This window comes from Heloderma suspectum, chromosome 5 (genome assembly GCF_057233095.1).
Source record: "Heloderma suspectum isolate Gila_16-S chromosome 5, 16-S_ref, whole genome shotgun sequence".
Taxonomy (NCBI): Eukaryota; Metazoa; Chordata; class Lepidosauria; order Squamata; family Helodermatidae; genus Heloderma; species Heloderma suspectum.
The window spans coordinates 98,377,659-98,390,865 of NC_139462.1; the positions used below are offsets into that span (position 1 = coordinate 98,377,659).

General features: G+C 47.0%; 1 protein-coding gene across 1 annotated transcript in view; it reads right to left on the reverse strand.

Moving 5' to 3' along the window:
- The window catches only part of LOC146344178 (phospholipid-transporting ATPase VD-like), a 122,537-nt gene that overhangs the window by 64,267 nt on the left and 45,063 nt on the right, over positions 1–13,207 (reverse strand). Inside the window, exons 10-12 of the mRNA XM_084859776.1 lie at positions 7,788–7,992; positions 5,120–5,205; positions 2,640–2,746 (exon numbers count right to left, since the gene is read on the reverse strand). Coding sequence (XP_084715902.1) covers positions 2,640–2,746; positions 5,120–5,205; positions 7,788–7,992 — 398 coding nt within the window. The remainder of the gene's footprint in view (positions 1–2,639; positions 2,747–5,119; positions 5,206–7,787; positions 7,993–13,207) is intronic.

Below are 13,207 nucleotides of genomic sequence, written 5' to 3' on the forward strand. Positions count from 1 at the left end.
GGCCATCTGAATTGTAAAGGGCTGGAGAAAATCCTCAAATCCAAATCCACAATTTGGACTAATGGTGGTAGTTGGGCCATGTCATCATGTAGCCAGCCACAAAGAATCAAGTGTGAGCAAAGGGCCAATATGACAATATTAGCCAGAAAACGAGGCTGAGGTGAATATTGGGTTGGGGAGGCGGTCCTTGGGCAACTCCACTGGGCCAGATGGGAATACTCCAGGGGCCAGTTATAGCCCGTAGCTTTCCAGTTGCCTGTTCCTGCTGTAGGAGAAGGCCTAATTCACGTGCCTTGCAGGGGAAAGAGGGCCTTTTCAGTTGTGGCACTCCACTTGTGGAAACCTCTCCCGAGAGGCTCGCCTAGAGCCTGTGTTAATGTCTTTTAGGCACCAGGAAAAGACCTTTTCATTTTTCCAGGCTTTTAGCCACTGATTGTTTTTTTTAAAAAATATATTGTTATAATTTTAGCGCTGCCTTTTAGGGTGCAGTCCTATGTGTTGCACTCTCAATGTTGGTAAGCCCCTGAACTCAGAGGCTTACTGTCATTCTGTGCAGGGCAGGAGGGGTGGTAGAGGTGATCTTTGCCTCTCCATCCTCCCACCCTGCATTTTTCACTAGACAGGCTTTTTTTTGCCGGTCTAAGGAAGGAGTTTCTGAGGGGGAGGGAAGGAGGTTGGAGAGGCCTCAGAACAGCTCATATCCTGGCCTCCCTAGTCGCCTCCCTTCTCCGCCCACTGAAATGCCCCCTTTCTCCCCTCTTTTCTGACCTTGGAGAGCAGCTGATGCAGTTCTTTCTGTGTTGGCTGCAAGGGAGAGGAGGGGGTTGGATTTCCAATTCCCCCCTCTGAGGTTGGGGTGCTGTTTTCAACCTTGGAACCGGGAAGCCGTATTATCAGATGCTATCTAGGGGCCATGGGATTGCTCCCTTACTGTTGTGAACTTGGTTTTATTGTATTTTTACAAACTGCCTTGGAAACTCTGAATTGAAGGGCCATATAGAAATGTTTTAAATGAATAAGTATTTTTTTAAATAAAGATTTCTATATGGGATAAAAAAAAGCTACAAACAAAACCTGTCCCCTGTCCTAGACATTTGATGCAAGGTGTCCCTGCAATCTATGGGACTGCCCTTCCAAGCCTCACCTGGCATTAGAATGGGATAATCCTCTTTATTTAACTATTACAGTTCTAGGGCACTCTTTCCACACATAAGCCTTTGGGTTTGCAAGAGTTGGCAATGGATGTGGGTTGCTTCACTGTCATAAGAATGTAAGAACATAAGAAGAGCCTTGCTGGATCAGACCAAGGGTCTATCTAGTCCAGCATTCTGTTCACACAATGGCCAACCAGCTGCCCAAAGGGAAACCCAGAAGCAGGACATGAGTGCAACAGTACCTTCCTGCCCACGTTCCCCAGCAACTGATGCACATAGCCATACTGCCTCTGATATGGAGGCAGCATAGAGCCATCAGGACTAGTAGCCATTGATAGCCTTTTCCTCCAGGAATTTCTCTAACCCCCTTTAAAAGCCATCCAAATTGGTGGCCATCACTATGTCTTGTGGTAGCAGATTCTATAGTTTAACTATGCACTATGTGAAGAAGTACTTCCTTTTATCTGTCCTGAATCTCCCACCAATCAGCTTCATGGGATAACCCTAGATTCTAGTATCATGAGAGAGGGAGAAAAATGTCTCCCTATCCACATTCCCCACATCACGCATAATTTTATACACCCCTATCATGTCTCCCCTTAACCTCCTCTATTCCAAGCTAAACAATCCCTCACAAGGGAGTTGCTCCAGCCCCTTGATCATTTTAGTTGCCCTTTTCTGCACCTTTTCCAGCTCTACAATATCTTTTTTAGGTGCAGTGACCAGAACTGTACACAGTATTTTAAATGTGGTCGCACCATGGATTTGTATCAGGGCAGTATGATATTGACAGATTTATTTTCAATTCCTTTCCTAATTATGCCCAACATGGAGTTTGCCTTTTTTACAGCAGCCTCACACTGGGTTGACATTTTCATCAAGCTTTCCATCACAACCCCAAGATCTCTTTCTTGATCACCAGCTGGTCAGTCATCACCAGCTCAGATCCCATCAGGTTAAACTTGAAGTTGGGATTTTTTGCCCCAACATGCATCACTTTACATTTGCTTACAATGAACTGCATTTGCCATTTAGATGCCCATTCTCCAGTTTGGAGAGATCCTCTTGGAGCTCCTCACAATCCCTTTTTGTTTTAAGCACCTTCAGCAATGTGGTGTCAGTGGCGAACTTGTCCTCTTCACTGCTCACCCCTAATTCCAGATCATTTATGAACAAGTTGAAAAGCATTGGTCCCAATACAGATCCCTGCGGGACCCCACTCTTGACATCCCTCCATTGGGAGAATTTACCATTTATTTTTACTCTCTGCTTTCTGTTCTTTAACCAGTTGATCCATAAAAGGACCTCTCCATTTATTCCATGACTGCTAAGTTTTCTCAGGAGTCTTTGGTGAGGGACTTTGTCAAAAGCCTTTTGGAAGCCCAAGTAAACAGTGTCTCCTGGATCACCCGTCTGCATGTTTACTGACACTCTCAAAGAATTCTCAGGCTGTGCAACCCAGCATTATCTACCCACAGGGCTGACCTGCGTACACCACAATGCCAACTACAGCTTCTGTATTTCTGACAGTGCATCCTCGCATCAGCAAGTTTTCCTTACTCAGTCCCACTCGCTCCTTATTTGAATTCTCACTGTAAAGACATAAGATAAATCCAGCTGTAATTATTATCTCTCTGGTGTAGTCCTCAAGAGCAATGCACTCATGCTATCAAGCTACACTAGGCTAGCATTTCACAAATTCTTGCAACACCTGTGAATAAACTGTTAAAATAATGTATCATACAGCATCTTTAAAAACCTGGCCAGGTGTGTCTGGATAAGGGACAGAAAATTCTGATGAGGACACCTTCAGTCGAACTACTTTGTTTTGTTTTATTGTGGGTGGTCTGGTTGGACCACCCACAGTTACAGTTGAGAACACCATTTTGCACATTTTAGGGGTAAAACATCCGTTTTGGGGGCTTATCTGCCCAAATTTTGCATGTACATAGCTATGGTAATTTGCTAGCAGATTAGCTATGCTTGGTGAATAACAAAGCTCATTATGGGATGTAACAGCGAAAAAAGGATTAGCTCCCCATGTAGGGCTTCATGGACAGAAATTAGAGTTGCCCTTTGAGATATCGGTCTGTGAAGAGGTCTTCTAGTGCATAGCCTATGGTAGAAATGATTTTTGAGTGTGAAAAGGCATGACTGCCTGCCTGCCACGTGAAATATGGATGGAAAGCCACCAAATTTGCCAGGCTGGGAGAGAACAGACCAACTAGCAATGAGGTTGAAATCCAGCAAGGATTGGGGGAGATATGAGCTTCTCCCCAAAAATGGAAATCAGATGGAGGCTTTGGAATGTTTACGTTGAGCTGTGGCATGTGGCCAGAGGGAGAGGATTTAAAGGGGATTTAAAGGGAGTCCCATGGATGGTAGAACAGCATAGTCCAGGTCAATCAATCAAGGTTTAAGGCAGGGAAAGGGAATTAAAGGGGCTGTGCCCTGTCCCTGCAGAAGGGGGGTTGAGTTACATTTCTTTATTTACCAAAGTCAGTGCATTTTTTAACAAGGCTGCAATAGCAAGTGCAGGGGGCACGGAAGTCAGGGTGCTCATGTCAGGGGTGGATGTCTGCAGGATGGGGGGGGGGGGGTCCAGGCTGTGGCTCATGCCTGGGTCTGCAAGATGGGGTCTGAGGAGGTGATGCCTGTGGAGGAGGCTCAGGGGCGGGGGTTTGGGTGGGTGGAGTCTTTAGTCTGGCAGTGGGGGTTCTTATCGGATGTGGGTATCTGCAAGTGGGTGTCTGGGGTTGGTAACTGGAGGTGGAAGCCCGTTCTGGAGGTGAGTGTTGATGGAGGGGAGCTCAGAGTGAGGGTGGAGACTCCAGGTTGGGGTGGTGGTTCAGAGAGCAGTTGGGGGAGCTTGTGCTTGGGTCTACATGGTGAGCACTCAGGGGGGTGATTCCTGGGGCAAGGCCAGGGTGTCAAAAGTCAGGCACACCCTCCCCCCTATACTGGAACACCTGCCCCATCCCCCAAGCCCCTCCCCCAAATAACACCCCCCTGAAGCCCCATCCCAAGCATCAGCCCCGTAGTCAGGAGTGAAGCAGGAGGGGTGCACCAAGAACATGTCTTTAAAACTTTCCTAAGAAAACATATCAGCGGCAAAACCTAAAGTGGTTCGTGAGTTATAGTTGAACTGAACACACAAAAGCTGGGAAATCATTCTTTCACCATAACACCAGCTCCCTCTCAAACCACAACACGCCTTGGGCAAAGGGACCAGAACATATGCAGCAAGTGAAGGGCAGCAGCTCACTGCGATGCCCACATGACTGTTGAACCACAGGACTGTGGGACCTATTGCTCAACAGCTTCAGTGCTCAGACCTGTAAGATATTATGCATGTCAAGTCAGAGCTGCCCCCTCATTTCATGTTGATTAAGCATCTCTGGGTGTCTGCTTCTGTAGCCTTCTCTGTACCTGAAAATCAAGCTGCCTATAGTCTGATAAGGACACCTTCAATAGAACTGCTTCGTTTTTCATATTTGTATTAAATCACATTCATTGACATATGATGTCCATGCATGATACATATGATACAATGATAAATAGCCTAGTAAAGACAGTTGTTATGCCAAACAACTTGGATGTCAGTCAATTTAGCCCTCTCTTTTGAAATGCAAACAAGGAACCTCCCCTGACACTAAGGACTCCTCATGGGACCCACAGTACTCAAGGTGAGTAACGGATTTGCAAGAAAGCCACGCTGATGAAGGAGTGAAGGATGGCAGGCCAGGGATCCTCCCTCCCAGCCATTGGCTGTCAAGTTGCACCCCAGAGCCACTGGCCTCTCCATCGCCACTGGCCTCTGGGCTGGCAACTGAGGACCAGGCAGCAGGTGTCAGGTGGTTAGGACTGGCCTGGGATCTGCTAGTTGCTGATCCTTGCTTGAAAATCTTTACGTTCTATCAAAGGGATACAACAAACAGCAATAGAGCTGATCCCAAGTTACTTACATAAAGCCCCGGAACGAGTTGAGATCATTGTTAGGGGCCTCACATTCTATTCTGCCTGAGAACGTTTCAGGATTAAGTTCAGTAGCCTGTATGCACATCGGGGAGGACAAGGAGGAAAAAGTGAAGCTCAGACAGGAAATGCAGCAACCTCAACAAATAATGAATTCTCTTGTTGGCAATTGTCTCTTCACAGCTGTCCATGCTAGTTCATGTGAGAACCTGATGTAAAGCCCAGATATGGTTAAAACCAGAGGTAGGAAACGTGCATGCAACCCTCGGACCTGAAGTGTGTCCTCTGCTGCCCCTAAATTTGCTGCTGCAATGGCAAAACACTCAGTGTGCATCCCTACCCCACCCATTAGTGATTCCTGTAGTGACTCCTTTGACTGGAAGTATATACTTTGTATATACTAGAAGTATATACTTTCTAAGTATAACATGTGAGTCTATAAGAAAGGGCATAATAAAAGACAGTGAATGTGGTAAAATGTGTTGCAGTGAATGTGGTAAAATGTGATAAATGTTAATATTCACCAAGGGAAGGAGAGCCTCTGGAATAACACCACGACAGGCAAAAGGGTTACTGCCAGAGGGAAATATTTTGTCTGTGTCCCACCTCTGCTCATGCAAAAGCACTACCACTAGCACATGGAGGTGCGCAACAAACCAAACAGTGCTCCCCAGAGCATCAGGTAAGCTGGGACCATGCGGGGGTGTCTGAATAAGCTTATCTCATCTCTTTACCAATGCACATCCAAAACGTAAGCTCTTCTGCACAATAGTTTGTCCAGACAGAACAAAAAAAAAGCTGGCCAGCTTTTTTTATAATTGAGGTTCAAAGTCATTAGGAGCTTGGTTCCAGCCACTAAGTAATTTTCTATTTTGCTGACTAAACCATTGATATCAGATATGCAGGGTACTACATGATTGGACAACACAAGAATTAGTCTCAGCTAAGGGAGAGACTATTACTGAACCCAGACTCCCATAAAAGCAGGGGTGTGCCACTGCAGAAAGTTAGGGGATGTACTGGACCACCTGCAACCCTCCGGAGTGCACCCCTCCCCTGCCACAGCTGCAATCAGAAGTAGACACAGCTGCAACTGGAAGTGGATACAAGGCTGCTTTCCTGGTGATTCTACTGGGAAACGAGCATGCATCTTGTCTCCCAGATGAGTTGCATTCCTGCCCTCAGCCCATCCACCAAACAGCTGTTTGGCAGGCTGGGGAGAGCACAATTCTGCAGAAAAGCAGGTGTGTGATCTCCATGTGTCCTGTTTCTCTGCAGAACTGCCAATTCTGCTGGGAAACAAGGTCCACTGGGAGAGCATGCCTTGTTTCCCAGCAGAGCTACCCTCCCCATAGCCCACCAAACAGCTTCCCATGCACCTAGTTTCCCACCACAATGGTTGGGAATCCTGTGGCGTAGCAGCAGTGGGGGCAATGCCATGGAACGAAGGGACCTGGTGGGGGCCAGGAAGCTCCCCGTGGTGGGCCGCATGCAGCCCACAGCTCATCTGTTGCCCACCCCTGCATAAATTAAGACTTGGGTCACTCCTTGGAGCTTTCCATATGATGATGATGATGATGATGATGATGATGATGATTTACATTTCTATACCACCCCATAGCCGAAGCTCTCTGGGCAGTTTCCAGAAGTTAAAACATTAAAATACAATATACAAAATTTAAAAGCCATTTACATAAAAGCACATAGACAATATACACAAACATATAACTAAAAGCAACTTTGAACTTTCAGTCATAACTAAAAACATATCCAGAACCAAGTAAAACCCATCATGTGCTGCCAAATGCTTTTGAAAAGAGATTTAACCTGGCACCGAAAAGATAATAATGTTGGTGCCAGGAAGACTTCATTGGGGAGCTTGTTCCACAGATGGAGGGCCACCACCGAGAAGGGCATCTCCCTCACTGCCACCTTCTGAGCTTCCCTCAGAGGAGGCACCTGGAGGAGGACCTTAGATACAGAGCGTAGCGTATGGGTCAGTTCATTTTGGGAGAGGCATGCCCCAATATAACATCTTATTGGAGGCAGAGATGCTCTCGCTCAGACCATTCACTCTGCAATGAATTTTGAATATGCTCTGGAACCCTACTCAAGTAAGTAACATGTAACTAGATAAGTTAGATTGATTTCACCAATTGTATTTGGAATTCTCTGTATGTGATTGTTGCTTTACCTTGTTTTTCTCCCAAATAAATTCTTCTTTTATAGTTGGACATCTGGCTGTGTTGTTTTAAAAGGAAATTTCTCACTAAAAACTCTTCCTGCTGTGAAGGGCTCAGAAGCTCCCGAAGCAGCTGGACAGACTAGCGTTCCAGGAGGTTCAACCTGACTGATAGCAGCCTATCAATAATTATTTGTTGTGGAACCCTTGAAAGAAAGGGTCCACCAATAAGAAATGTTCTACACACACACACACACACACACACACTCTCTCTCTCTCTCTCTCTCTTTGTTGTTGTTGTTAAGGTCGTATCCTGGAAAGCGAATGAACAAAACCAGGAGTCCCAAATCAGGCATAAAGGGCACTGTTGCTTTCAAGAACAATTAAAGTCTATAGAACGTTTCCGAACATCATCGGAAGAACGTGGATTGTATCCACACCCTTTTTCCAGCTCTCATAACATGAGCAGCGCATACCTGCTCTGCATATCCTTTTACCACCTGCCTCTGTTTTAGATTGGTCTCTCCATCAAGGCTCGATGTTTCAAGGTGACAGATTCCATCTCCATCACTAGAATAAATCAGCACCATGTCAGCAGGAATCTCGTCATTGCAAGACAGTCGGATAAAATCACCAACATGAACATCTTTCCAGAACTTCTCTTTATATTGCTTTTCTTTTCTGAAAAATCGGGGGAAAATAACCTCTGACTTTGAAAAGGAGGAATAAAAAGGAAAACTCTGTAATTATAAACAGTTATACCATTATAATATTTAAAATCCACCAACTTTATAAGCCACTTTCTGGACCAAACCCAAGGAGACAAGCAAAACAGAAACATAAAAAATGCAATCATATACTATAATCAAACTTTAAAATTCAAAAAAACCCAAAGAAAACCCAACACACATTAAAAACTAATTCAGCCAGAGGTAGAAAAGGAGATGGTCAAAATATTCTGTGCCATGAAAAATGCATTTTTCCCCATTTTTGAATTGTTAAATGAAGTCAAGAAGAATGCAGGGTTCTCTGTACCTTGCAAACAAAAGTGCTCTATTTAGATGTGGCTATGACTGGGCAGAGACTTGCATGCAACGGCAAACCAGCGTGGGTGAATTTCCTCATGGAGCTTGCTGTTTTGCATTTTAAAAATGCAAGCCATGGTGGCACTGTGCCGCAGCTTGTCATTATGTGTGAAACTGGTGAGGATGGGTTGTTGGGGTGATTAACAAGTCACCCAGAACCCATGGCCTGTTTTAGGATTGTGGGTGGCTTGTTAATCACCCCAACAACCACCCAACAACAAGCTGCAGTGCACCTCTGCCATGGCTTGTATTTTCAGAATGGCGGCTGGAACCACAGTGAGAAACCCTGTGGGAAAGTTCACCTACGGTGGCTTCTTGTTACGAGCAAACTGGCTCTGTATGTCTTTGGGGAGTACGTCTGTGCATGCAAGACTCCCCTCAGGCATACCTTGAATTAAGGCCAGATGTGCAAAGTCCAGTACATGCAACTCCAACCTGCACTATCACTCTTTCTGTCTTCCATGGAGATGTGATGGTCAGACAGGATTTACTTGCACTGGTTTCAGTGCACACAGGCCCCTCTTCCAATGTGATGGCCAACACACAGGCTGTGACACAGCCATCACCTACCTTGCAGTGGGAGGGCAAATGAGATCTCGCAGTCAGAGCCTCAACTAGGGTGGCCAGATACAAGAAAGGACAAGGCTCCTGCCCCTTTAATAGTTTAATAGGAGGAGAGGGCATTTCAGCAGGTGTAGCTTGTCATGCAGGAGGCATGATGCTTACTTTTCCAGAGAGAAGACAAGCAAATCCAGTGTCCAGCAGTGCCAGAGGGGGCGGAGCAGGAGGTGCTTTTTAGAACTGCGCAGGCTCCTCAGATCCAGAACTAATTTTTGGGTAGAGCTCAACTGTAGCACATTCAGAAAATTTCCTAGTGCACGCACGGCTGCTAATGTGCACAGCCAGCACAAGAGAAGTGGAATCAGGCGAGAGCCCTAGGAGGCCCTTGCTGGTAGTTCAGGACTTTGCAATCCAGGCTTGAGGGGTCTCGATCTGTTACACAGTGCCCCCAGACCCCCATCCAGTGCCAGTGCAGGCTCAGTCTGGTGTGGCAAATGAACTGCAGCTTGGTTTAGGAAGAGCCAAATGCCAATTGCCCCGGTATAGCCAATCTGAAGCATGTCCACTCAGAGGCAACTGAGGTTAGAAGCCCCTAGGCTACTTCAGCCCCTGAGGGTGCAATCCTATGCATCTTTAGACAGCAAAAAGTCCTACAACTCCCAGCATCTCCCAGCCAGCTAAGCATGCATAGGATTGCACCCTGAAGCAATTTGATGGCAGTGGCAGCTTATCAGCTTAAGCAAAGGGGGTATTACGTGCATTACTTTATTCTTCTATCCTGGAGGCTTCTTCCTGGAAACAGGAAGGGCTAAAACAAGTTTCATTTTCTGATAGTATCATCCAATTCTTGTCCCTAGTGTATATTATTATTGTTGTTATTATTAGTAGCACTATTCAATAAAATAACAAAACTCTTGAAAAATTCAGAAGCACTAATTCATCTGGATAAGGATAGTAGTACATATTTGAAGTTGCTTGCATTTTTGCAGACACATGGATTACTGATTGCTTCTTTAAAACCAATGGAGTAAGCCAAGTATCCAAGAACAATTTTCCTCCTTAAGGTTGCAAACCTGTACCTACTTACCGGGGTAAGGAGGACTGAATTCAAAAGGACTTAATAGTGAGTGGAAATGTATACAAGACTGCATCTTAAATTGTACATGAGAGAGAGAGAGAGAGAGAGAGAGAGAGAGAGAGAAGGGCAGTTTAAGACTGCCAGCTGTAAAGCAGTGTCCTGTTTCTTTCACAACCTTGCAGAGAGAGGGAGGCTTTCAGCATTTCTATTTGCTTTGTTTTTCCTTGATCAGCTGCAAGCCACAGCAAAGGTAAGAGGGGGACAGAATGATGTGATGAAACCTTTTGGAGTTTGGACACCCTCAGACTTACCATATTTAAAGTGCAAATACTTCCAACGCTCTGGTGAGTTGACAGGAAAAGCCACCCTTCCTGAACAATTAGCGAAAACAGCTACTAAAACAGTATTGGGACACAAAAGCTCCCTGCAACGTCCTAAAACTGTAATGTCTCCAAGCGTCCTCCTCCTCCTCCGGCAACTGAAGTCTGAGTAAGTGCTGAAGCCCCTGAAACTTCCCACCTCTTCAGAAGTGGGCTGCAGCACTTAGACTTCAGTTTCCTGAGAAGGAGGACACCGGAGACATGTGGCGTTTCTTTCATAGAAGGTTATTTGCCCTGCTGGGCTCGAGATGAGAGTCCAGAACACTGGGAGCCCAACAGCTCCCTGCTCCCCTCAGCCCGCCTGACTTCCTGCTGCAGCACAGGCCTCACGCGGGCCCTCCCCTTGGCCTAGCGCAACGAATGTTCCCAGCGCAAGAGGTTCAGAGCTGGGAGGATCCTCAGTCTCTTCATAATCCGAGGCGCTGAGTGGTAAGGGAACCCCGGAAGGCGATTTAGACCGACCCCAAGCACATAACAATCTAGACCAGGGCCTCTGCACTGGCAATTTATGGGGGGGGGGAGGGAAAGGAAATCTTCTCATTCATTCCTGTCAGAGTTCTCCCCACCTGCCCAGCAAGTAGCAAGCATGCAGCCCCCCATCTGCAGCAGAAGGGATCAAAGGCTAAAACCTTCCTACCTACCTTCCCACCCAGAGTCCCATTCTGGATCAGCCCCCCCTCCCCGCACTAACTATTTGTGTGTGGAGGAAAATACACCTGCAGTTAAAAGTAAAGTTGCGGGATTAACATCATGTACAATTTGGCCTTGAAATTTCTGGCTTAAAGCACATCCTTCTCCCCCACCCCATGAAACAAGGGTGGGGAACCTCTTCTGGGCAGCAGGCCAAATGAAGTGGCACCCTGCCCCCCGGCTCTCTGTGGGCTGGCTGATATCAGGTGGTGTGGCTGGCAGACAGGCTGGCGCTCCAGAGGGCCCTTTGGCTGGGTGTGGACGTTCTTGGCTGGGGAAAGACCACGAAAAGTGATGCAGCCTCGACTGTTCCTCCAGCTGCCATGTCGGCTGGGACCCAGCTCTGCCCAAAGTCGCCCCGACCAAGGTGCAGGTGGAGGAGCAATCCACCAGCCCACGTCTCAGTCGGAGTGGCTTTGCCTTCCCCAGTTGGGGAGGATGCAGGGTTTGTGAAGCACTTAGCGCATTGCCCCCCCTCCCACACACACACATGGGAGGGTGAAAGGCAGGTGAAATAAGGATATTCCCGAGTTATCTCCTATCATTGATCCAAGGTAACAGCAGGACTCCCCTCCCTGCTGTCCAAGCGGAGGGAACCAAAGCCTCCGCAGGCTGGATGGGGAATTCCACTGTCTGGATAAGGCCCGTGGGCTGGAGGTTCCCCATCCCTGCCATAAAGAAAGGAAAGCCTAGGAAAGAAGAGGCTTCCATTCTTTGTGACTCCCCACTCCTTTCAGGAAAACCCCTGTAACCAGATTTCCCCACAAAAGCATTGTTCCTCAAGTTTAGGAAGCTTTGATTTAAAGCACAGAACCTATTGCTTCACACCTTGGACAGCTCCTTTAAGGTTCTGACTGCTTCTGACTAAAACCCAGAGCAGATTCACTGCCCCACTGACATCGGAGGCAGCAGCCCCCATTGATGGCAGTGGAGAGGACTACAGGAGGAAAACTGCAAATTGGGGGTTAAGTTAGCTCGCTTACTCCGTTCCCCTCCCACTCCAGTTAGCTTACTCCCCCCGCCCCGCTCTGCCACTCACCTGTCCCCACAACTTGTGCTGACGACTATGTACAAAGCTGAGGGTTTCTTTTCACATTTCCACTGTAGCTCCTTCTAAGATCGTCTCTGAGAGAGGCTGTAGCTGGTTGATAAAAGGCTCTCCTAGCAACCAACACCAACTGAGCATCCAAGGAAAGGACTAGCTCCAGAAACACCCATAAGCTGTGTATGTGTGCCTTCAGGGAAAGTGCAGTGCCATGCCATCCAGGATAGGATAAATAGGTTAACTATTGTTATTTGCTTGGGGTCAGTCTAAATGACCTCCAGGATCACTTCCAATTCAGTGTTGCTGATTTACAAAGAGACTGAGGATTTCTCCCAACCCAGTCTTTTGGGCAAGTTACCCAAAGGGTATATTGAATAGGTAACCTTTGTTCTACAAGGCCTGAGCGGGGTAGGAGGGAGAGAATCAGGGGGAAGGGTGAATCCAAGACAAAGTTAGAGACTGGCTTTTGTCTTGGAGAGGAAGATTGCTGGGCAGCTGAGAGGAAGCAGGGATTGCTTGGGAGTTGGGATGTTGCAGGCCTTCATCCTCCACACAGTGTAAATAAACCTTTTATAAAAGAAATGCCACAAGTCCCCGGTGCCCTCCTTCCAGGAAATGGAAGTCTGAGTCAGCGCTGAAGCCCCCGCAAGTTCTCCCCTCTCAGGAGTGGGGTGCAGGAGATAAACACTATATTCTCCCAGATTGCCAGAATTCCTAAAAGAGCCTCCATCTTGTCTGGATTAGGTTTCTGCTTGTTTACTCCACCCCCTTCTTGACCAACACCAGACACCGATTAATCCCTTCCATTGCCTGTCTAGTATTAGATGATGGAAAAGAGAATGGAATTGTGTGTCATCAGCATGCTGGTAACTCCTCAGCCCAAACCTGCAGACATGCAGTGTCTTTATGCACATGTTGAAAAGCATGGGAGACAGACAGTGGCACCCTGAGCCAAAGGCCATGAGTGGAACAGCAGTCTCCCAGCACTACATGTTGGGGCTGTTCCCACCAGGAATTCTTGGAGGCACTGAAGAACTGAGCGCCATAAACCCATTCA